Consider the following 25,602-nt stretch of genomic DNA (forward strand, 5'->3'; position numbering starts at 1 on the left):
TGCAAAATTTACTTCTCACTGTTACTATTTACTCTAATAAGTTTACATGTTTAAGTCATTACAAATCATGTGCCTTTTACAATTTAATAAAGGAAAGTATGTTTTTGCTGAAGACACAAACTGCTTTATAGGGTACGTATAATGCCATTAAATGAAGCAATACAAAGCGAAATCAGAAATAATTTAATGAAATTGAAGGCAGAGAAATTTCACAGTGGGCAGCAACTGAAAGCACACAGATGACCCTCAAAATTTACTCGACTTAACATTCAGAAATATTTCAGCATGAACAGTGAACCTCACCTTACCCCAGACAAGCTCACAATACTGTCTTAAAATAGATTTATGAAAAGTAGCAACAAAAATGCATGATTAAGACAGTTACAGCAAACAAGATTTGTTCAGATACAGCAAAAAATAAATAACCTTCTTAGAAGTTAATGTGCGCATAATGGCATGGCTTATTCTCAATTTACATTCAACAGACTCTGCAATTAAATGCTGAAAAATCTGTCTCTAACAAATCGTTACAAAGGCCAATAATGACTGGGTAGCCAACACAACTTAATTTTAAGACACACTTGTGATGAAACACAGCAGTGGCAGTCAAGATCTGTAATTCTGGACTACAACTGCTATCATGCAGTAGTGGGAATAACGATTACAGACAATGTATTTTGGCAACAACCATTATTATCATTCATTTCACATCAGTGCAACAGCCATTAGAATGAAGTGCTACTTCATCCACACAGTTACTCATGCTGACGTTGCTTGCACACAACTTAGACAACAATTTATATCCATTTGAAATTTATCTAGAAAGGCTAAACAGTACAACACATGAGATACAATGGAAGTGTCTATAACTTGCCACCATATTTTGCCATCATTACATTTTTGTGTTCTTCAAACATGCAGAAAAGTTAAGTTCTCCACGATGTGACATTTTACATGCAGTACATTCATTCACCTTATCACGCAATTACGTTAAAATACGAAGGGCAGTTGGCTCCATTTTTGTTTGTTTAACAATGCCTTGAACCTTTGTTCATTTTTGTATTCAGTTATATAAAATATTCAATTTTCCCCTCAGATTTTATGCTAACTAGAGAGAGGGCAGAAAAAAGGATAAATCTCAGGCTAATTTGCATGGTTTCCCTATATTATTAATTAGTTTAGTGTATTTATTATTTTCAAGCCCAGAAAACAAGTATCAAGCACGTATACAGCTAATTACTGACCAATCCATGAATTAACATCAAATAATCTACTAATTTAAATACACAATGTTAATGCATTTTATAAAGGCTGCATATTGAGGAGAATGTGTATTATAAAATACTGTTCTGTTGCCTCATAAATTAGTTGCATTAAAATTATGCTTGTGATTTGCATGCAGCAACAGTTGCTTTGCTTGTGAAGATGAAAAAAAAAAAAAACACCCCAAAAACATTAATTATTAAATGGGATACCAGGACCAGATTAATTAAATGGTGATTAGAGAATGGTGGTTTTACTGTCAATGAAAACAAGCATTTGGCTACACATTTAAATGAGCTGTTTTGTATGGCCTCTTTCAAACCAAGACTACTTGTGCTTGAACGATGGTGAATTTTTGCTGAATCTTGATTTTATTTCAGAGTTTTTGTAAGGTCCTCAAACCACAAGAGGAACCATTTTACAGAAAACGTTTTGGTAATAGATTTAAATATGCAACCTCTACACTAAACAATAGTAAAGACCACCTTTTCTAACACCAGACGTTCAACCTGTTGTTTCCTGGAATGCCATGAAGAGAAAAAGGTGATTACATTCAGTACATTTGGTCTCCTGATTTTATCGGGGTCGATGTTGAACATGTAGTGGACACAATCAGATTTTGTACAAATAGCTGGTGGTGTAATTAAAACAAAAAGACTGGTTGCCCCCCTTCGAGGACCCCTGAATGTAATGCTGCTTGATGAGCTCACTCAGGTACTGGATGATTTTACTCTCCTCCACAGTGTAGCCGAGCTGCAACAAGAAATTAGTCCTGCGTGTCGTTACCGAGCCCTGGTCGTTGATGTCCATGGGAAGGTGAATATGATGGCAGAATGTGTAAAGGAATGCCCTGGCTGTAAGCTGAGTCAACATACCCTGAACATGGAGGAAGTAGGTACTTCCACGTTTGATCTGAGTCCTGTGGTCTGCCAGCTGGCTTATTAGTGTTCCTTTGTATGGTGGACACCGGAGGGTCTTGCTGTCACAGTCCAAATGCTTATGTAACGGCTGTATCGATTCAAAGAGTGGAGAATGCTGGATCCAGCCGGGGAGGCAGCTCTGGAAACAAAAAAAACAAGAGAAGAAATGCCAAAAATAATGAAATGCTGCACTTTTGATCACTGATTTAAAGCACTGCAAGCAAAAAAAATAAATAAACTGGTTTTGACCACTTTTGAAACTATGATATGGAGTTATTGATTGACTACAGGTCAGCTTTTCTCAACCTACCTCTGCAACCCAATAAGTTTCCATCTCTGCAGGTCGGTAAGCTGAAATGGCGATGAAAGCCAAGGCTGGACGGTTTCACCATACTTGCCGAGATTGGGAACGAAAAAGAACAAAGCATTGACTAGCTTCCTCACCGTGCCCTCGTCCACCCCTAAAATAACAAGCGTTCGGCCACTCAGAAGGCAGAAAATGGCTTGCTGAGCAAATGGATATTGCCTGATGAATCGAAGAGCGCTGTGACCAGCTTTCTTCTTCTGCTTTAGCGTCAACGCACTGCCATAAGTGAACGGAGACACAGCACGGTCAGAACTGGTGGAGGCGCTCATAAAGCTCGTACTATCGGAGACATCTTCGAGATTCATTTTGGCCACCTCCTCAGAAAGAACGCCAGTGTTCAGTTCAGAAAAAGTCAGTCCCATGTTTGGGCTCTCTGCAAGGACTGACTCTTCCAAAATGTAGTCCACCTGTAAGGCAGGGTCTCCCTGAAGAAGAGACAGAGGTTCTTGGTTCACGACTGTGTCGCCACAGCACTCCTGAGCGAGCTCAGGTAAAGGTTCCTCAAAAATGAAACCGTCCTGTCCAATACAGCAGGCTGCATCCATCGGGACTAGATTCCCATCGGTCAACCTCTGTGGGACAGCAACAGAGCTGGATGCACTTTCAGATGGTGATGCAATGGATACCTTGCTCTTTCTTTCAAGACCATCAAAGTAATTTGACTGTAGACTGGAAGGACTGACACCTCCAAAAGCCTCAATGCTCTTGTCGCTACTGAAACTCCCTTTGGTCTCCGTGTCGGCGGCCTCTGAGGTTTCCTGCGTAATGTCAGATAAACTGGACTCAGGAGGCCCTTCCATAGACTCCACACCTGGCTTAATGTGATCTATATCTATGCAGGTTGTGTATGATTCGAGACTCAGCGGCTCACCAGATAAGTTCAAAATAGGGACTGTCGGATTGTTGGAAGAAATATTGTCATTCTTTGAGGTTCCTTCGTTCTCCCCTTCGCGTTCAGCCTCGAAGAGAAAATTAGTAACTCTCTGTTTGACCAGAAGAGCCCGGTCAATCTGGCTAGTGTAAATAAAGCACAGATCTCCCCGGAATGACTTCTCAATTATGTTTAGTTGCTCTAGAGTTTGGTGAAAAAAGTTGGAATCACAGAGCTCTTCCATCGTTTTCAAGCGTTTATCAAAGCACTTCGCAGATTTGCCCTTAATGAGCTGAGGTGTGTAAGAGGGCTTTCTACTATCGCTTTCGGTTTCCACAGTCTTATCTGCAATGTCAGAATGATTAATATTCAGTGTATCGTCCAATACACTCATGTCAGCCAGTTTCTCTGTCTCGCGTTGTACAAAATCTACATCTTTCCTTTTCCTGGAAGGATAAGATGTTATTTGCCTCAGCAGATCTTTGTGTTCATAGATGGACTTCTCCATATTGGCCAATTCATTCGCCTTCTCAATAGCTTGTGTGGAATAACAGCCATTGTTCATTTTCTGCAGCTCAGACTCTTTGTGCAGCACCGATCTGGTGTACTCTAGGTCTTTCAGTTTCTTTTCCAGTTCATGTGCAAAAGCTTTCCTGTTGCCTGACTTGAGAAATTCGGAAGCCTTGGAAAACTCGGATGACAGCTCTTGAAACTGATGCATGATCTTCCTTTCATCCGCGGAAATGTAGGCCATGCAAAAGGGGCGCACAAATCCACGCGCCTCCAAGTCGTACAGCGTCAGATGATGGACGTAAGCGAACGCCCCCTCCTTGGAATCACCCAGAACAACTTTTGAGTCCTCCACAAAATTGAGCTTTGGGTAGTTGCTGCCAGGAGGATGTCCAACAAAAGACGCCTGGTAGTCCACAGACATGATGCGAAGTGAGAAGTAGTTAAGGTCAAATGTCCCACACACTTTGGGATCATTGGGAATGGTGAGTAAAGGCTGAGGACCGACCTGTTCTGAAAATTCAGAGATGAGTATGAAATCTTTCGAGAATTTCGCAAAGGATGTCTTCGTAGGGATTTGCATGAACCCCCCTGAGCAAACAAAGGCACAGAAAACTCCTCTGGAAGTGAGCACGGATCTGAGAACGAGTCCCCAAAGTCATCTTCTTTGTAAAAGCCACCACATATCCAAACACCAACCATGATCTCATAGATAAAAAACAGAAAAAATAACAAACCATCCTCCCATGCTCAGTATCTCAATCAACGAAAACATAACACTTCACAGAGACATCATTCTGAAAACACAAATCATAAATCCGTTGTGTACTGAGGACCCCCTCTCTCTCTCTCGGATGGTTAGTCCACTGAGCCAGATCACGATCTGATATACATGAGCTTGAAGACGATGCTCTCCTGCCTGACAGACCTTTGATGTCACCTGCCATAAATCTCATACATCTATCAATCGTCGCCGCTTATATAAACCTACTTATAATCCGGCATCTATATAACAAATCTAAACGAAGACACCGCTATTTCGATGTACTCCTGCCGCTCAATAACCTGACATCCTCCAGCAGCAGCCATGTTTAAACGATCGCAACCTTCCCATGTGACGGTCCTGATGAGGAAGTAACTGTGTTTCAAAACCTAGTAAGCTGCCTAGCTAGACAGCAGTTAGGGTCTTCTAGTCAGCGGACTCGCAAAGATCTTAAGATGCCGTAATATGCTGCCTAGGTAGGTGTCTGAGTAGGTTGTGAGACACAGACAGTGCATTTCTTATGACGCGCTGTGTGGCTGTTCAAGGGGAGAAATTATTATTCATATCGTAGGACAAGACTCGTTATTTCATATATATATGAAAATTCACTATTTTAACTTATTTGTTTTTAGTTCATTACATTTTGTTGGGAAAATACACAACACAGCAACGAGGTTCTAACACATTGCTTGGTATTTTTATGACAGTTCTCAGAGTTGATTCGTCTGCTGTGTTCGCACTTAATTTAAAACTTTTACAGAGATATTTTTTTCCCAAAGACATTACGTTTACGCTGATATGTTGTATCTCAGTTAACTTGCAGGTTTTCAGGGTTTTATGCTGTTATTTTGATGCAATGTCCGGGGTGTAATTTAGGGGTGTAACCTTTCTTTTACTGTCTATGGGTGTAACTCACGCGCCGCTAGATCACAGTTATGAAGGTTTTGTTTAGATCAAGAGTAATTGGCAGTCGATTTTATAGGCAAGTATCTGGAAGCGTAATAAGGCGCACTCAGATTAAGAAAGTGCTGTGTGTTGCTGAGAAAAACGATGCAGCTAAGGGCATAGCAGAGATCATGTCAAATGGGAGGTGGAGAAGAGTGAGTGCTGACTGTTATACAGTTAACTTTACTTTGATCTGTAATGTCAGATCTTATAGTTATCAAACGAGTTGTTATTTAATGATCATCATCATCAGTGATAATAAATCTTGTTTTCTTGACAGAGAGAAGGCTACTCTGTTTACAACTACATATATGAGTATAAATACAACCTGTTTGGTCAAGTAATTATTTTTATTTCTATTTGTATTAATTACTGAGAAAGATGTACATAGAAGTATAGTCTTTATTTGCTGATTGTGTTTTTTTTTTTTCACAGAATGTGGTTGTAAGCATGACATCTGTATCAGGACATCTCTTGAATCTTGAATTCAAAGGGCCTTTTCAGAAATGGTAAAAAGTTATATTTCTTTATATCTCTTAGATAATAACTAATTCAGTTTATATATAAACTTTATCACGAGGTCTGTTTCACAGGCATAGTTGTAATCCAGTCCTCTTGTTTGATGCTGAGGTGGAGAAGTACTGCCCTGAGAACGTTATACCGATCAAAGTATTCATTTACATTCATTCAGCTGGATTTATTTTTTGAAAAGGTGCTTGTGTTTTATATTTTAACGTATGTATTTGCATAATCCAGAGGACTTTGGAGAGAGAGGTGAGAGAGTGTCAAGCTCTGGTCATTTGGACTGATTGCGACAGAGAAGGAGAAAATATCGGCTTTGAGATCATTGGTGTTTGCAAAGCAGGTTAGTTTAGTGCATCATGGTTCTAGCTATTCACCGTAATGATGCTGTCGATATTCCTAACAGCGTTTTAACATGGGATATCTTTTAATGAAGTGGAGCCAAATGTTCAGGTCTTCCGTGCACGGTTCTCTGAGATCACCCCAAACTCCATAAGGAGAGCCTGTGAGACCCTTACTGAGCCGGACATCAACGTCAGTGATGCGGTGGATGTGAGACAGGAGCTGGATCTCCGCATCGGTAGGCATTTCAAAATAAAAGAGGATTAAACACAAACTGCTGTCTTTTACACAGTGTTTAGCATATGTACGTTGTGTTCCTTCAGGAGCATCATTTACCAGGTTCCAGACATTGCGCTTGCAGAAGATTTTCCCAGAATCTCTCTCTGATCAGCTCATCAGTTATGGCAGTTGTCAGTTCCCGACCCTTGGCTTTGTGGTAGAGCGGTTTAAAGCCATTAAAGCCTTCACCCCTGAAACTTTCTTTAAAATCAAAGGTACTCCAAATGCAACAAGTGCTTTGTAGTGTCGTCACGTACACTTTATTGTGTGCATGTGAAATATCTCTTTGATAGTTGTCCATGAGCCTAATGAAGAAGAATCGGTTGAATTCAGCTGGAAAAGACATCGTCTTTTCAATCACACTGCATGCCTTGTGTTTCATCATATGTGCATAAAGGTGTGTGCTTCAGCTTACCTTAAGATTTTTTTTCGAAACATATATGTAATCTTTGTAGTTCATTATTATGTCATCATAAGTTTTCTGCTTGATTTTAATCTTTTCTTTAGGATCCCATGGCAAAAGTTATATCTGTAACAAGTAAACCAAAAAGCAAACTCCGACCTTTACCCCTTGACACTGTGGTAAGTAATATAGAACTTGACAGATTTTCTACATTAAAAAAATTGGAAATAAAGAGAAAAGAATGTGGACACTCCGACATGACACCCATACACTATCATTTGAGAAATTTGAGTTTGTTAACATCTTTTGAATGTTTTTGAAAGAAAACTCTTATGCTTACCAAGGCTTCATTTATTTGGCTAAAAATACAGTAAAACCCGTAATATTGTGAAATATTACTATTTAAATAACTGTTTTCTATTTTAATCTGTTTTAAAATGTAATTTATACCTAATTTATTCTTATTCTTACCATCTTTGTTCAGGAACTTGAAAAACTGTCTTCAAGAAACCTGGGGATAAGTGCCAATAAAACGATGAAAATCGCAAGAAAGCTGTACTCTCAAGGGTAAGTTAACGGTTATTTCAACCACAGGTCTGTGGTCTACAGTGTGTCTGTTGTGTCCCTTCACAAATCAGCCTGTCTGTTTCCTTCCAGGTTCATCAGTTATCCTCGTACTGAGACCAACATTTTTCCACAGAACCTGAACCTAACCATGCTGGTTCAGCAGCAGACACAAGACAAGGAATGGGGAAATTTTGCTCAGCGCATTTTGGAAAGCGGTGGGCCCACACCTCGAAATGGAAACAAATCAGATCAGGCCCATCCTCCCATTCACCCCATCAAATACACTAACAGTTTACATGTGAGCAAGCTCTCTGTTAGGACCATCATAACTGATACGAACTTACATGATGGTGTTTAATTATATTTCTTTCTCTTTTTTTAAGGGAAATAAAAAGCTGCTGTATGAGTTCATTGTACGTCACTTTCTGGCCTGTTGCTCCAAAGATGCACAGGGTCAAGAGGCGACGGTCGAGATTGAAATAGCAGAAGAGAGATTCTCTGCTAGTGGATTGACGATCATTGCTCGCAATTATCTGGAAGTGTACCCTTATGACAAGTGGTACAATAAGGTGGATACTGCTCAAAACATAACATAACATTGTAAAGCTAAACATATAGAGTTCAGTTTTCAGTTAAGAAACTATTTGACCATAGCATTGTGGATATTTTTTTGGCCTGATTTTGTTTGAAATTATGTCACACCAGTTTTTCCTGCAGTTTCACTAGAAGTAATTTGGAGCCTATATGCCTCTTTTTTTTTGCACAGTTTATTCCATCATATACAGCTGACACCACGTTCCAGCCCACAGCGATTGAGATGGTGGAAGGACAGACCAGTCCACCACAGCTTCTGACAGAGGCCGATTTGATATCGCTAATGGAGAAACATGGCATTGGTACTGAAACCTATCAGTCCAGCTTTGTACCTTGAATATTTTAAATCATTTATAAAAAAAAAGAGTTAGTAATGTGACACTTAACTTGAGCTGTTGCTGCAGGTACTGATGCAACACATGCTGAACACATTGAGACCATAAAGAGTCGCAAGTATGTAGGGTTGATAGCTGACCAGAGGTTCCTTCCTGGAAAACTTGGCATGGGTCTCGTTGAAGGTAATGCAATCAGCATATTAGTAGTATTGAAGTCTTCAAAGAATGGTTTAATACCTGTGATTTGTGTGAAATTGAGTGTAACATTGTTTCAGGGTATAACTCAATGGGGTATGAGATGTCTAAACCAGACCTGAGAGCAGAGCTGGAGGCGGACCTTAAACTTGTGTCAGAGGGCAGAAAGGACAAAACTTCTGTCCTCAGTTATCATGTGGCAAAATACAAGGCTGTTTTTATTGAGTCCGTGAGGATGGCAAAAAAGTGAGTCTGACTATAGCATCACTTCTTCTCAGTTTGTCTTAAACTGCAAAGATCAACAAGATATATAGCTCTACTTTTGTTTGTTCCAGCTGTACAGCTGAGTAGTCGCCAATTACATTTTACATTCAAATTTGAATTGAGTGTTTTTGTCATATTTTCTGCAGATTGGATGAGGCTTTGTCAAATTATCTGGGGCCTGCTCAGGAGATTACCGAACAGGAGCAAGGAGAAATGGAGATACCATTACCAGTGCGAAAGTGTCCTCAGTGTAACCGTGACATGGTGCTGAAGAAGAAGAAAGACAGCACAGGGTGAGACAACATGTGTTAATCTAACTGAAATGGAAATGGATTGTAGTTTATTCATTTATTTTGATCACCCTTTTTAAATCACACTGTGCAGGATGTTTCTTTCATGCATGGGATATCCAGCTTGTAAAGCAGCCGTATGGTTTCCAGACACAGTTCTGGAGGTCAAGAGAGATGAAAGCGTTTGTCCAACTTGCCGTCCACATCCAGTGCATATGTAAGGATTGTGGTTCTTATGTTGCTTTGTCGTCATTTTAATATTCTGAACCACTTACAGTTCAAAGATTTGGAGTCAGTTGCGTTTAAAAAAAAAAACTTTAATTCAGCAAGGATGCAATAAATTGATCAAAAGTGACAGTAAAGACATTACAGTGTTACAAAAAAATTCAAATTCAAATAAATGCCGTTCTTTTGATCTTTCTATTAATCAATTGAACATTCTATTAAGAATCTGAAAAAAATGTATCACCGTTTCCACAAAAATTGTAAGCAGTAAAAACTGTTAAAATTAATAACAAGAAGAAATGTTCCTTAAAGCATCAAATCATTATATTAGAATGATTTCTGAAAATCTTGCTGATTTTCAGAGTTCCGCTTTGCCATAAAATAAGGAATAAAATAAATATTAAAATATATTAAAATAGGAACAATTATTTTAAATTGTAATAATATTTCACAATATTACTGTTTTTACTGTATTTCAAATCAAATAAATACGCCTTTGGTGTGAATAAGAGACTTGCTGACCCCAAACATTTGAACAGTAGTGTATTTTTGGTAACATTTATACAATAAGGTTCTTATATGTTAGCATTAGTTCATGCAGTAGCTAATATGGAATAAAATAAAATACTTTTACAGCATTTCATATTTATTTCTATCTATATTAATTGTGTAAGTTGTGTAAATTAACTTAAATTTAAAAATCATATTTTCAGTACTATGAACGAACATGAATTATCAACAAAAACATATTTATAAAATAACATTAACCTAGATCTGAGGTCTGCAACCTATGGTATGCAGAGGGATAATAACTGGCACACGAGCAATAGGAAAAACTGCATTCCAATGTACATTTTGAGCTAATCAGTTCATTTGTTAGTTCATGATTTGTACTGCATTATCTAATGTAAACCAATTTGCACTAAAAAAAAAAATCATGGACAATAATATAGGTAGTGTATTAACAAAATAAAGAGGGGCATTTTAAATACTGTTTTTGGTTTTATTCATATAATTTTTGACAGGCTTAAGTTTAAATTCAGGAGGGGAAGTTTGCCACCTATGATGCCCCTTGAATTTGTGGGATGCATCGGAGGATGTGATGAGACTCTCAAAGACATCTTAAACACGAAGTATATCCGAAGAGGACAAGCAGATTCTGGCTCTCGGGCACATACCAGCTCTGGATCAAATCAGCATCATGTACCTAGAACCACCTCAGCACCTCCATCCAGTGTGGAGAATGTTAGACCTCCAGCAGCCACTCTGCCACCTCCACGGGCAGCACGACCACCAGTTTCAGCCCAGGGCAGTGCCGTTGTGTGTAACTGTGGTCAGAATGCCATTCTTCTCACTGTTTGCAAAGAGGGTCCCAATCGAGGCCGTCAGTTCTACAAGTGCAACACAGGAGACTGTAAGTTCTTCCTGTGGGCTGATCTTCCGGCTGAGCAAGCACCAACCGGAGGGAGCAGAGGACCCCTGAGACAGAATTCTAAGCCTCCCAGGCCCTCAACTGGCTTTGGCAATGTACCTGGAGGTGATGATGGTGAAACTGTGTGTAACTGTAATGAGCCTGCAGTGACCAGGACCGTCATGAAAGATGGACCAAACAAGGGACGAATGTTTCACACCTGCGGGAAACCACGTGATCAGCAGTGTGGGTTCTTCCGGTGGGCAAACCAAAATGTGGCTCCAGGTATAATGCCTGTCTATGATATTTTGCTCTGAAAAAGTATTATACATGGGCAAAATATGATCAGAATATGTCAAAGAGGATCATTCATACATAGACTGCTGTTCAGATGTTTGGAGTCAGTAAGATTTTTTTTAAACGAAATTCAACAAGGATGTGATCAAAGACATTTATAATGTTACAAAAGATTTCTATTGCAAATAAATGGTGTTTTTTGAAGCTTTCTGTTCTTTAGGAAATCCAGATAAAATGTTTTATGGTTTCCTCTAATATATTAATCCGTTTTCAACATAATAATATAATAAGAAATGTTTCTTGAGCATCAAATCAGCACATTAAAATGATTTCTGAAGGATCATGTGACAATGAAGACGGAAGTAATGATGCTGAAAATACAGCTTTACCATCGCAGGAATAAATTACATTTTAAAATATATTAAAATCAAATGCGACAATTTTTGATCCATTTTGTCAGTCGCTTGGTTTCTATTTATGTCGGTTTGTGCTGTAAAATCTAGGTCACATATTAAACATCAAGTATGTCCCAATTGGCTTTGATTGTGTTCCACTGAGCTACATTTTGTGGAGGAGGAAAACAACAGTTAGGGATTGTTTTATATGAGTTCCAAGATATGTAAATATTTCATCTGGCAATAATTTCTTCAATATTGTCTTTTTTGCTAATAATTTCCATTTCCTGTCACTTTTTCAGCCACAGATTTCTCTGGAGGAAATGGTGCCAGACATCCTGGGAACAAAAAGGCCAGCACTACCTCAAACAAACCTCCCACTGCCAAAAGGCCAAGAACCTGTGGAATATGTCATGAGCCGGGTCACATGTCCACAGGGCAGATTAAAATAAATGGTTCATGCAATTTTTGTAAAATGAAAAATACGTATATTAATGAAATCAATCTTATCAAATGTATATTTTAAATATGTATACTAAATTGTATTGTGGAAAATAGTTATTTTAAGGGGAGAAACTGCAGGCAAAAACAGAGTTTTTTCATGCACCTGTCAGTATTTAGATTTTGGGCTTTTTGGCTTTTCATAAAGTGTTTTTTCAGACTTATGGAAAGAAAACATCCAAAACACAGTGTTAATTGTTTCTTTTATAGCACTTTATCTATTTGTGTCAATAGATGTCAATTACAAGACATATTTTTAAAGGCCGTTTTCTCAAAATTAGTTTTTTCTCTAACACTGAGCCATAAATCTCAGCTTCAGTGACACTTACGCACACCGAACTTTATATATGTATTCCTGTCTATATTCTGAAGGTTTTTACAGAGGGATTTGTTCATACATAATTTTCTTGATATACAACATTTTATTCCCCCCCAAAATGGTGAAAATATATTGTTTTCCAGCTGTTCAAAGTATTTTCTGAATTATGGAGTGACAAGAAGAGATACCCAGAATTCCTTCTGTAAAAACTTTTGACTCAAATATGTCAAAAAAAATTAAACAAGAATTTATGAACTGACTTCATCCAGTGTTCAGATTTTTTTGTACTAGAAATGTATGCAAATTAGTGCATAATTCATTAAATAATGCCTCATTTGCATATTGAAATATAACATTTTAGAAAACTTGTAATACAAAAAATGTTTGCAATTATCAATGTAATCAATTAACTTGGTAAGATGATAACTATTATGTAATTTTTTACCCTATTCACCTGCAGTGTCTCGCCTTTTTGTGTGTGTAGTCATTTATCCTCATGAGTAAATTGTTTACATATTTCAAGACCTACAGCATTATTACATATACTTTCATATATTGTTGACACTTTGAATAATTGCTTTTGTAAATCTCTCTTTTTTTTTTTTAAGTCTGCTAAATGCATAAATATAACATAAAATGCTACTCCAAACCTCCAAAACAAAGAAGAAAAATCCCAAAAAAACGAATTCCATCCAGAATAAATAAAAATAAATTTACTGACCACCAACCATCACATTATTAACCCATCCTATCTTCGTCCCAGGCCCTTTCAGTGTGTCTGCTCTGCAAATGATTCAGCAGTGCGTCAGGTCTGAGTCAACTACAGCAGGGTGAAGCTTAGCACGTTTTGGGCGGGTTTAAGTAGCAGTTTTCGAAACAGAAATAACCTTGTGAGTGGTTGGTAGCGCTGAGTAGTTAGTGGGCTGTACCATGTGAGCGGAGGACGGGGGAGTGTTGATGCACCAGCAGGCGCCGCTGCCAAAACAGAAATAAGCTGCGACTGCTGCCATATCCTGAACTAGACATGGCCGCGACCGGAGTTCTCCCCTTTATCAGGGGAGTAGATCTAAGTGGGAATGACTTTAAGGTAAGCATTCAGCTTTAATACGTCTATTTGTATTTGGTTCTGTTAATAAATCATTCGCTCAAGCGAGGAAAGTGATGTAGGCTAGTTAGCGTGTGAAAACGGTTTGAGATGGTGAGCTAGCAGCGCTAACTGTGCTAGCTTAGACGAACACTGGGCGTTAGCCTGCGACTTGTCAAAATTGGTCGCGCTCAAGTCAAGCTGTGTGACAGCAAGGAAATAACTAGAAGTTTGTTAGCGACTCAGATGTGTTGGGTAACACTTTCTACCGCGTCTGGCCTCGATAAATGAACTGCGCTGCCGACGCACTGGCTTTCAAAAACATGTTGCAGCTTCTTTTAGACTGGAGAGTTTATCAGTATGCATATAAAAAAGAAGATTTATTAGCATTACATATGTTCAGTACAGAATTCTCTTACACGAGTTCCGGTATTACACTACACATGCTCTCAAGTGTGTTGGTTCGCTTAAGTAAATGTGTACCGATGCTCTGGTCTTATGTAAAGCCACTTCAGGCAGATGTACTCCTCTTGAGATAACTGTGTGAACAGCATGCAAGTTTTCTAGCTCAGGCTCATGTTGTTGCCATAGCAAACACACTCCATCATTTTTAAGTGACATCAATGAAATGACATCATTGTACCAGATTTAGCTTGTTTTAGATCAAATTTAGGCTTCAGACTGAAGCAAGTAAGACTGTTTGGAAAATTACATCAGTGTGGCAGATCCATCAAAAAGCCTAATCATGATCTTATTATATAATACAATAATACTATCACCTCTTCTGAACAAAACAGGGTTATTATCCTCCGGAGCATGTCAAGTCTATGACCAGCTTGCGATGGCTGAAGCTGAACAGAACGGGGCTTTGCTATCTTCCAGAGGAACTGTCCTCCCTGCAGAAACTGGTGATTGTCAATCATACAGCTGAGTCACAATTTCACGTTTCGCAATTAGACTGTCAACTTACTAATGCTCAATCTTGGGTCTTTTTTTTGCTCTTTTGTGTGAAATCAGGAACATTTGTCCGTGAGTCACAACAGCCTGACGACGTTGCACGGAGAACTGTCAGGTCTTCCCAACCTGAGGGTAATGTGAAATATTTCAAACACATTATCCTCTGCTTACATTTTACATAAGGAAATATAAATATTAACGTAACATTAACTACCACTCAAAAGTTTGGGGTCAAAATACTTTTGTTCAGAAAGGATGCATTAAAAGTGCCAATAAGGACATTTATAATGTTCTAAAATATTTATTGAAATGTTTTGTTTAATGTTTTAGAATATTATATGTGACCCTGGACCACAAAACCAGTCTTAAGTGTAAACGTTTCGAGATTATACATCATCTGAAAGCTGTATTAATAAGCTTCCCATTGATGTATGGTTTATTAGGATCGGACAATATTTGGCGGAGATACAATTATTGTAATATCTGGAATCTGAGGATGCAAAAAAATCTAAATACTGAGAAAATCACCTTTGAAGTTGTCCAAATAAATTCTTAATGCATATTACTAATCAAAAATTATGTTTTGATGTATTTATGGTAGGAAATTTACAAAATATCTTCATGGTAATAAAACAAATATACCTGTTCTACTTATGACTCAAAATTGAAGAAAAATCAATAATTTTGACCCATACAATGTTTTTTGGCTATTGCTAAAAATATACCCCAGACAGTGACTTAAGACTGTTTTTGTGGTCCAGGGTCACATATTTCAAATAAATTCTGTTCTTTTGGACTTTCTATTAATCAGAGAATCATGAAAATGTTCACCTGAGTAAGCGATGGATTCTTACTTAGAAATCCTCAGGAATAAATTACAAATTAAAAAATATTTAAATGTAGCTTTGGTGAGCATAAGACATCTTTCGAAAATGTTACTTACCCCAAATATTTGAACTGCATTTTTAATCAACACCGCAATATTTTCCACAGTTCTACTATATATATTTTCAGTGCTCTCAGACAAGCATTTAACCTGCCCTTGTTGTTTGGCTGTAGGCAGTTGTGGCCAGAGCAAACAACCTGAAGAACTCTGGTGTTCCTGATGATATTTTTCAGCTGGATGATCTCTCTGTGCTGGTATGTAGATAATTACTTTGTTTATTTCTCTCTTTGGTGGATGAAGTATGTATCTCAGTTAAGTGCAAAATTACAGGCATGATGTAATTTTATGTAAAAAGGGCTGTGTCTCGAAAAGTGAAACTATGTGAATTTGTCATAGATTGTGTGCTGTATTATAGTAAAAGTTATGTGTGTTTAGATGTGTTGTTCCCTCTTCTGTTCAGGATCTGAGCTACAACCAACTAACAGAAATCCCTCGAGACTTGGAGAACTCCAGGAACATGTTAGTCTTAAACCTCGGTCACAATAGGTTGGTCTTTCTATTTTGTACTCATGTTCTCGGAAGTGAGGAATAATGATTACTCATGAAAACACACTTTTATTAAAAACAAATAAAAAAAATACATACATACATACATATATAACAATTTTGTGATCTGTTACCATGGCGTTTTGGAAGAGATCTTGGGGATGGTTTGGGCGCCTACTCAAAGAATGCATTTTTGTGCCCAGTAATAGCTAGACTGAGTGCTACTGAAGGAATGGAAAAAATGCAGGGATCTTGAGACATGTTTTTAAAAGTTGAACTATTTTTAACTTCACACACCATCTTAGAAATGCTATGCACATGGTGCAAGATGCTGAAAAAAGACCCAATGCAGCATCCATCTATATCAGTTGTTCTCAACCTTTCTACCGCCACGGCCCCCACATTTTGTCCACAAATGTATTTGAAGGCCCCAAGACATTTCCTAGTGTTTGTAATTTACTGGATGACTATGAATGATAATGATTTAAATGGATTTCTGTGAACACATGTGTAATCTGATACTCATCTCTGATGTTTGCTCTTTCTTGCAGCATTGGTAACATACCAAATCAGCTGTTCATTAACCTCACTGATCTGCTGTACCTGGACCTAAGTGACAATAATTTGGACAGTCTTCCTCCTCAGTTGAGACGCTTGGTCCATTTGCAGACCCTCATACTCAATAATAATCCGCTTATGCATGCACAGCTGAGGTAAAACAGATGGTTTTTACAATTTGATTTATTTCTGTCTATGCAGTTTGTACGCTGCCAAAGAAGATGACATCATTGTGTTACCAGCATTGACTCTGATAAACTCTTTCTCGCTTGTGTGCCTTTGTCGTAACAGGCAGTTACCTGCTATGGTGGCCCTTCAAACCCTCCATTTAAGGAACACTCAGCGTACTCAAAATAATATGCCCACAAGTCTGGAGGGCCTCACCAATCTAGCAGGTAGAGATCCAGGGGTGTTACTTTGCTCTCTTTAAAACAATCATCAGTATCTGTAATTGCTGTTGCTCCATGTTTAATGAATCTTGTGTGTTTCTGTGTAGACGTGGACCTGTCCTGCAATGATCTGACTCGGGTACCAGAATGCTTGTATTCACTGGCTAATCTCAAACGGCTAAATCTGAGCAGCAATCAGATATCTGAACTGTCACTGTGCATAGATCAGTGGACTAAACTCGAGACGCTCAACCTTTCTAGGAATCAGCTCACATCCCTGCCTGTAAGTCCCTCATTGCCTTGAAAGTGCTTTTGTGCATGTGCAGGAGAAAATGCTTCATCACATTAGTAGTATTGTCATTTAGCTTACATTGATATATTTGATGACTTGTTGCTAATTTTGTCTCTCTTTTTTTCTCCCTGTTTAATGTGATATGCAGTCTGCCATTTGCAATAAGCCTAAGAAGAAGAATCTGAAACTCAAATCAAACAAAATCGATTTTGATGGGCTTCCATCTGGTGTAGGAAAATTGTCCAACCTGGTTGAGTTCATGGCTGCAAATAATAATCTGGAGCTTGTTCCTGAGGGACTTTGCCGGTGAGAACTGACATTTTATTGGTAGTAAGACGTAATTTATAAAACCAATATAAATGATATTGATATTAATAATATGTGGCTTTTTGATTTGCTCAGGTGTGGAAAATTGAAAAAGCTGGTTTTGAACAAGAACCGCCTTGTGACATTACCAGAGGCCATTCATTTCCTCACTGACCTTGAGGTATGAACTCTTTATTAAAAATGAAAAAAATCATCTTCTTATTACCTACACCACCGTTTGGGGCCAGTAAGATTATTTTCCTTTTATAATATTACAAAAGATTCCCATTTCAAACAAATGCTGTTCTTTTGAACCTTCTATACATAACAAGAATCCTGAACAACCACAGTTTTCACAAAAATATTAAGCAGTTTTCAACATCGATAATTAATAAGAAATATTTCTTGAGCACCAAATCAGCATATTAGAATGAAACAGTTCTTTTAATTTGTAGTAATATTTAATAAAATTACTTTTGCTGTGTTTGTGGTTAAATAAATGGAGCCTTGCTGAGCATAATAGACTTCTTTAAAAACATTTTAAAAAAATCTTACCAGCCCCGACCTTTTAAATGTTAGCATAGTTTTTTTTTTTGTTTTTTTTTTTAATGTACTTACTTATAAGAGTAATGCAACAAACACTCATGCATATGTTAAAACAGTTAATAAATGCTGAATAAATTTATTTTGACACTGATTTCTTTTTTTAGGTTTTGGATGTCCGTGAGAATCCAAATCTAGTAATGCCCCCTAAACCAGTGGACAGGACAGCTGAGTGGTACAACATAGACTTCTCATTGCAGAACCAACTGCGATTGGCTGGTGCATCTCCAGCCACTGTGGCAGCAGCTGGTGGAGGTACAATATATGTTTCTCTTTTTTCTCTCTAAGAGTGTTGTTGTTGTTGTTGTTGTTGTTTGCACATACCTAACTGTTGTTGGCTCAATATGCTGAATTTAAAGTAACAAAACAAACTGTAACTGTGTAATGCAACTGAAATTGCAATATGATGTTTGTGTAATGCAGGAAATAGCCCAAGAGACCACATGGCCAGAAAGATGAGGCTAAGGAGACGCAAGGACTCGGCCCAGGATGATCAGGCTAAACAGGTGCTGAAGGGAATGTCAGACGTGGCTCAGGAGAAGAACAAATCCATCGAGGTAAGAGAGCAGCAGAGCTCATGGTGGAACTTTTATAATGGTACATGTCAAAACCTTCCTGGTCTTCACGTGTCTCACAATCTTTTAGGAGAGTGGAGACTTGAAATCCTCTGATCTAAAAACCAAACGATGGGACAAGAAACTAGAGAAACCTCCGCTGGATTACTCAGAGTTCTTCTTGGAGGATGTGGGGCAGATCCCTGGTGTTACAATTTGGCAGATAGAAAACTTTATACCCATCCAGGTGGACGAGGCCTTCCACGGAAAGTTCTATGAGGCAGACTGTTACATTGTTCTCAAGGTCAGGCCTGTACTTTTTTTTTTTTTTTTTTTTTTTTTTTTTTTTTTTTTTTTTTTTCATGTTAAATGGACATGATTTTTTTTTTTTTTTGTCTGCATCCCTACTTTCAATGAATGCTTTGTAATGCATTTCTACAGGCGTTCTTAGATGACAATGGATCCCTGAACTGGGAGATCTATTACTGGATCGGGCAGGAAGCTACCCTTGATAAGAAAGCCGGCTCTGCCATCCATGCTGTCAACCTCCGTAATTATTTGGGTGCTGAGTGCAGGACTATCAGAGAGGAGATGGGAGACGAGAGTGAAGAATTCACTGCAGTCAGTAAAACATACTTTTTTGTTTTCCTGCACAAAATGATGTATTTCTGCATTGTCAGTATATACTCCGCTATATTTTTCTGCAATGTGTCATTTTAGGTGTTCAACAATGAGATTTCTTATATTGAGGGTGGAACTGCCAGTGGATTTTACTCCGTAGAGGACACTCAATACCCAACCAGGTGCCCCACCAAAAACAACACCCAGGACAGCCTCTCCAGCTTATCCCTGATGTGACTTGCACTAATCCTGTTTGTTTTGTGTTTTTGGGCAGGTTGTACAGGGTTTATGGGAAAAAGAACATCAGATTAGAGTCTGTGCCTCTGAAAGCATCCTCACTCGATCCTCGGTGAGCTTAATGTGCTGTTTGTTCGGTTATGTATTTTGGTGGGAGTGATTCAATCTGATCTTTTTTTTTTTTTTTTTTTTTTTTTTTTTTCAATTTTAAGTTTGTCTTTTTGGTGGACACTGGTCTTGAAATATTTATTTGGAGAGGAGGCAATGCAACACTTGCTAGTACTACAAAAGCAAGGTAAGATGCAAACAAATAAGCTGTCTTCCCCCCTCTTGTGGTTCAGATTTGTAGAAGTGCTTATGTTATTTATAGATTATTTGCTGAGAAGATCAACAAAAATGAGCGAAAAAGCAAAGCAGAGATTACAACTTTGATGCATAATCAAGAACCTCCAGAATTCTGGGAAATTCTTGGGGGACAGCCGGAGGAAATCAAGAAACATGTCCCAGATGACTTCACTCCTGTCCGACCCAAGCTCTATAAGGTCAGGGAATGGTCTATTGGTTGTTGTGCATTTCTTTCCAAAAAGCACTTGTTGTAAAATATTTTGTACTTTCTTGGTGTGTTAGGTTGGTTTGGGCTTGGGATACCTTGAACTTCCTCAGATCAACTACAAACTCTCTGTGGAGCACAAGGACAAGCTCAAACTAGATGTGGTTCCAGAGCACAGACTGGTAATGCTGAGTTTAGACCGTTATGATTTGTCATTTACATACTCAATTTTTATGCTGCTAAAAATCATTAGAATTTACACTACCATTCAAATGTTTGGTACTAACAAAAAAAAGCAAGCAAGAATGCAATGAATTTATCAAAAAAAAAAATTCTTTTGAATTTGGATTAACCAGAGAAACCTGAACATGGTTTTGACAAAAATATAAATACATTTTGTTTTTAAAAAATTAAGACAGTTCTTTTACAATAATTTATTTATTATTTTTTTTTTTTTAATATATCAGTTAATTATTAGTATGGTATCGTCCCTGAATACATTTAACAAGTGGAATGTCTTGCTTTTTTAGGTACAAGGTCTTTTAGACACTAAAGGTGTCTACATCTTAGATTGCTGGTCTGACGTCTTCATTTGGATTGGCCGTAAGTCCTCACGTCTTGTGAGGGCAGCTGCATTGAAGCTGGGCCAAGAGGTGTGCAGTATGCTCCATCGACCAAAACATGCTGTGGTCATCCGTAATCTGGAGGGCACAGAGTGCCAGGTAAAACTGACAAAATAAAAGATTATTTACAGTCCTCCTTTTAAATGAAACTGCATTTTAAATGAATGTTCCAATACCATGTTACACTCAACAGGTCTTCAAATCCAAGTTCAAGAATTGGGATGACGTGTTGAAGGTGGATTATACCAGGAATGCAGAGAGTGTGAAGCAAAAAGAGGGCTTGACTGGAAAGGTGAAGAAGGATGCGGAGCAGAAGGACCAGATGAAGGCTGACCTAACAGCTCTGTTCCTTCCTAGACAGCCAGCAATGCCTCTCACAGAGGTAAGACCTTAATTAACAGCTCCTTAATCCCAACCTTTCATTTTCTGCTACAATTCTGTAAAAATCAATATCTTTGTGGGTTTGTTGTAACTCTGACAGGCGGAGCAGATGATGGAGGAGTGGAACGAGGATTTGGATGGCATGGAGGGATTCGTTCTGGAGGGGAAGAAGTTTGCCCGTTTACCAGAGGAGGAATTTGGTCACTTTTATACTCAGGATTGCTACGTATTTCTCTGCAGGTTGGTCCGAGGGTTTCACTAAAATTAACTGCAAGAATTGCAGCTGGGTTGTAATGTTCATCAGTTCTCAGATGGACAGAATAATGATTGTTAAGTAGGTGAAATCATTAGACCAGGGTAGCTCCAACCTTGATCAGTCCCACCTGCCTGTCACTTTAAAGTGTTCCTGAAGACCTTGATTAGCTTATTCAGCTCTGTTTGATTAGGGTTAGAGCTAAAATCTACAGTAAAGTGGAACTCAAGGGTCAGAGTGGAGAACCCTTGCATTAGACAAAAAAAAACAAAAAACAGCACACCCTTTCCATTGAATCTGATCCTCAATGTGCTGGTGTCAATTTTTGCAAGTTACTGATTTGTACTAACTAAAAATAACTATTATTGTTTTTTTAGATACCTACAACTTTCATGTTTCGATGAAAAAATGGGATATTTGTGTCTGTCTCAGGTACTGGGTGCCAGTGGAGTATGAGGATGATCAAGAGAAAGACAAAGAGAAAGGAGAAGGAGACGATGAGGACAAACAGCCTGAAGAAGACTTCCAGTGTGTGGTTTACTTCTGGCAGGGCCGTGAGGCCTCCAACATGGGCTGGCTGACCTTCACTTTCAGCCTACAGAAGAAGTTTGAGAGCTTGTTCCCAGGCAAACTGGAGGTATTACATGTTTACATGGTTAATGTGCATGCTATGTAATGTATCCTCATTCTGTTGAAGCGACTCCTGTTGCCTTGACTGTGTAATCCTCATGTATGTGTTATATCATGACGTTTTATTTTAAGAAGACGTCATCATCTTGTGTATATTTCAGGTTGTGAGGATGACCCAGCAGCAGGAGAATCTTAAGTTCTTGTCACATTTCAAGAGGAAGTTCATCATCCACAAAGGCAAGAGGAAGCTAAAAGTGGACAGTGTGCAGCCAAGTTTATACCACATCAGGACAAATGGAAGTGCGCTATGCACCAGGTAACTATACTGTGTTTTGTCCAGGTAGCATATTTTCATCTGCTATATCTAAAATCAAATAAAAATGACATATGTGGTGCTTCTGGTGCATTTTTAGGACTATTCAAATAGCCACAGATTCCAGTAACCTCAACTCTGAATTCTGCTTTATATTGAAGGTAAACATGAATGTACTTTCTACAACATATTCATGTGTTATAAATCGTCAGGTAATAATAAAGGAATAAAGATAACTTGCAGTGGTTTATAAACAGTTAATGATTCAATCGTTATTTGTGTAGGTGCCATTTGAAAGTACAGACAACCAGGGTATAGTGTACACATGGGTGGGCCGAGCAGCAGACCCAGATGAAGCTAAACTGGCAGAGGACATCATGAACAACATGTTTGACGACACCTACAGCAAACAGGTTCATACCACGTCTATAAACATCAAAACATGCACATTACATCTTGATTGTTTTTTTTTTTTTTACAATTTGTTTTCTTTTTTCACTTTTCTTCAGGTGATAAATGAAGGAGAAGAGCCAGAAAATTTCTTCTGGGTTGGCATCGGCTCACAGAAGCCATATGATGAAGACGCAGAGTACATGAAATACGCTAGACTGTTTAGGTGAGTATTTCATTGCAGTTCAAGTTATTTAAATACACTACTGTTCAAAAGTTTGGAGTCGGGTATTTTTCTAGCAAGAAATGAATGCTCTTATTCAGCAAATGTGACTGCACAGACATTTATGTTACAAAAGATTTCTATTTCAAAAAATGCTTTTCTTTTGAATTTCTCATCAAAGAATAAAAAAAAAGGTAACATGGTTTCCACAAAAACATTAAACGGCACAACTGATTTCGACATTGCTTATAATAAGAAATCTTTCTTGTTCACCAAATCAGCATATTTGAATGATTTCTGAAGGTTCATGTGACTGCTAAACACTCAGCTTTACCATCACAGGAATAAATTACACTTTTGAGGTAATAATAGATTTGTCCTTTTGTCTCAGGTGCTCCAATGAGAAGGGTTACTTTGCTGTATCGGAGAAGTGCTCAGACTTCTGTCAGGATGACCTGGCCGATGACGACATCATGCTTTTGGACAATGGGAAAGAGGTAGAGCTTCATGCTTGCAGTCAAACAGATTCTCCTGGCAGCGATTTTTGTTGTTGCTGAGCTGTTTGTCTGCTTGTTTTGCAGGTTTATATGTGGGTAGGCACACAGACAAGCCAGGTGGAGATTAAACTGAGCTTGAAGGCTTGTCAGGTCAGTCACACATTGATTGGCAATTTTATTTTACACCTGCACTTAGTTTTTAATCTTCGCACACATACACACTTGCCTTCTGGCCTGTCTTGTGTCTGCTTAACATTTGTGTCACCCTTCAATCAGGTCTATATTCAGCACATGAGGTCCAAGGATACAGAGCAACCGAGAAAACTGCGCCTGGTGCGCAAGGGCAACGAGCCTCACTGTTTCACCCGCTGTTTCCACGCATGGAGCGCCTTCAAGACCGCACCTGCATAAATCAGCCTCGCACTTCACACCTCACACAGTCTGTCTGAGTAACTGAGCATTAGGGTTCAGAAAACAACACCACTTACAACAGACATTCCATTATTATTGTGCACTGCATCACTCTCTTTAAAAAGCTCACATATATATTTGCTAACTGAAGCAATATTATTGAATTTTATATTTCTGTGTAGATTTAAAATCAAAGGAAGTCTCAATGACACAGCACTTAGGTAAGCGTTACCTCAAGAGATCAAATGCTGTATTCCTTAAGGGATGTTTTAAGAAGAACATATCTGTTGAGGGAGAGTCAACATGTTTTAACCATCTGGCTGCACAAGTGTAGTGAATCGTCTTAACTGTTTACATTTTCTAAATTTTGCAGCGGTTATTTTAAAGACGACTCTTCATATCATTTATTTAGGCTACACTATTCTGCCAAGGCTTTCAGTTATTGAATGCACAACACCTTTGTCTGTTTCAGATGTCACCTAATTAAAATGCTGATTTGGTGCCTCACACCAGTTTTTTTTTATTTATTTTTATTGTTTGCCTTTAAATGTTTCTTTCCATCAGCTTGATCTGTTTTACTGCTTCACCTGTGGGATGTTATTTCTGATGCCAATGCTGATGTAATAATGAATTGCACAGTTTATGTGGGATGTTATTTACTTGTCCGAATGAGAATTAATGCTTTTATGCCCTTAAACTGCCCCATACATCTATACCAATGCAGCAGATAACTGGGTCGAATCCAGTGACTTTAATTAAAAACGCAATCTGTAACAGTAGTACAACAATGCTACCATGATTTGATCTTCACAAATCAAGGCTGTTTGAGCTATTTAGCTGACACTGTTTCATCGATCACAGAATGAGGGTTTTCTTTCTTTTCTTTTTAAGAAAAAACAAGAAAAGGGTATGGTCCTGTGTATGGACTACTTGATAGTTTTTTGAATTTTGAATATTTGTAGAACTTGGACAGGGAAGTTTGTTTAGCCAAGGAAATAAATATTCTTATTTTAATTATGCTAATCAAATTTGTTATGGCTGCACATAAAAGGGATTGGTCGAGGTAAAATAAATATTTGCAATTGACAACAAGTTGCCCTATTTTGTTTCTATTTGTCACCGCAGCTTTTTTGTCTGCATATATAAATGTATTTCTATGTGTACAAATATTTTCTGATATTTTTTCTGCCACTGATTTCACCTGCAGATGCTCTATTTATGTATTTTGTATTGAATAAAGTTTCATCGCACATATATGTATGACTCTTGTGGAGTATTTGTCACTGTGTGCATGCATTTATGGTGCTGGAAGACTATTAGTGGTATCACGTGCACTGTGTATATGAGCTGGGGCAATATAATTTGGGTTGTTATTGATAAAACAAAGATTTTATCAATAATAAGTGGTTGAGCAGATGACTGCAGTCAATAATACAATTTTTGTAAAAACTGAAATTAAAATGTGATTATTTACTTGTAATCTAAATGTTATTTGTTCAGTTTCAGTTTTAAGGAATGCTCTAATTTGTGTTACGAAGGAAAATAATGTAAAACAATACAGAGTAACAAAGATGAGAACATTTAATATTATAAAATATTAATATTATTTTGGTAATTATTATAAATTATTTTTAACTATGTATAAAGTCAATATATTATTTCAAAAATAATATTGTACATTGTTTTATGAGATGAAATAGGCCAAAAGTTTAATTATATG

The 25,602-nt window shown here is 38.0% G+C and overlaps 3 protein-coding genes across 3 annotated transcripts; 2 read left to right on the plus strand and 1 right to left on the minus strand.

Moving 5' to 3' along the window:
• Positions 1-168: 168 nt before the first annotated feature.
• On the minus strand, positions 169-4,633 carry smcr8a (Smith-Magenis syndrome chromosome region, candidate 8a). Its single transcript, XM_019065388.2, is given in 4 exon segments — positions 169-2,258; positions 2,261-2,322; positions 2,494-4,511; positions 4,514-4,633. Coding segments are annotated over 4 exon segments (2,583 nt in total). The 3' UTR covers positions 169-1,875.
• A 188-nt stretch (positions 4,634-4,821) lies between these two features.
• LOC109113422 (DNA topoisomerase 3-alpha-like) lies at positions 4,822-12,348 on the plus strand. The gene is given in 20 exon segments (XM_042721392.1): positions 4,822-5,794; positions 5,920-5,979; positions 6,075-6,148; positions 6,233-6,308; positions 6,396-6,504; positions 6,598-6,741; positions 6,827-6,997; positions 7,076-7,179; positions 7,290-7,364; positions 7,670-7,752; positions 7,843-8,050; positions 8,136-8,321; positions 8,519-8,648; positions 8,751-8,864; positions 8,957-9,122; positions 9,287-9,433; positions 9,525-9,647; positions 10,681-11,351; positions 12,061-12,184; positions 12,186-12,348. Coding segments are annotated over 20 exon segments (2,955 nt in total). The 5' UTR covers positions 4,822-5,629; the 3' UTR covers positions 12,211-12,348.
• Positions 12,349-13,511: 1,163 nt separating this feature from the next.
• On the plus strand, positions 13,512-24,971 carry LOC109047786 (protein flightless-1 homolog). Its single transcript, XM_042721398.1, has 30 exons — positions 13,512-13,665; positions 14,460-14,570; positions 14,680-14,751; positions 15,679-15,759; positions 15,966-16,051; positions 16,603-16,764; positions 16,901-17,004; positions 17,106-17,281; positions 17,439-17,596; positions 17,693-17,777; positions 18,307-18,454; positions 18,623-18,756; positions 18,845-19,057; positions 19,195-19,374; positions 19,474-19,556; positions 19,649-19,723; positions 19,823-19,906; positions 19,982-20,153; positions 20,239-20,343; positions 20,692-20,883; positions 20,978-21,166; positions 21,266-21,405; positions 21,851-22,055; positions 22,210-22,364; positions 22,462-22,522; positions 22,646-22,774; positions 22,871-22,977; positions 23,366-23,471; positions 23,556-23,621; positions 23,748-24,971. The coding sequence occupies exons 1-30, from the start codon at positions 13,603-13,605 to the stop codon at positions 23,880-23,882; spliced, it is 3,777 nt and encodes a 1,258-aa protein (XP_042577332.1). The 5' UTR covers positions 13,512-13,602; the 3' UTR covers positions 23,883-24,971.
• Positions 24,972-25,602: the final 631 nt, after the last annotated feature.

Source organism: Cyprinus carpio, chromosome A3, assembly GCF_018340385.1.
Source record: "Cyprinus carpio isolate SPL01 chromosome A3, ASM1834038v1, whole genome shotgun sequence".
Taxonomy (NCBI): domain Eukaryota; kingdom Metazoa; phylum Chordata; class Actinopteri; order Cypriniformes; family Cyprinidae; genus Cyprinus; species Cyprinus carpio.

Bases quoted from the DNA above. Each gene is read 5' to 3' on its own strand.
- LOC109047786 (XM_042721398.1), top strand. From the start codon at position 13,603: ATGGCCGCGACCGGAGTTCTCCCCTTTATCAGGGGAGTAGATCTAAGT. The intron at 14,571-14,679 runs GTGATTGTCAAT...GTGTGAAATCAG, and splicing joins TGTCCTCCCTGCAGAAACTG to GAACATTTGTCCGTGAGTCA. The intron at 18,757-18,844 runs GTAAGAGAGCAG...ACAATCTTTTAG, and splicing joins AGAAGAACAAATCCATCGAG to GAGAGTGGAGACTTGAAATC.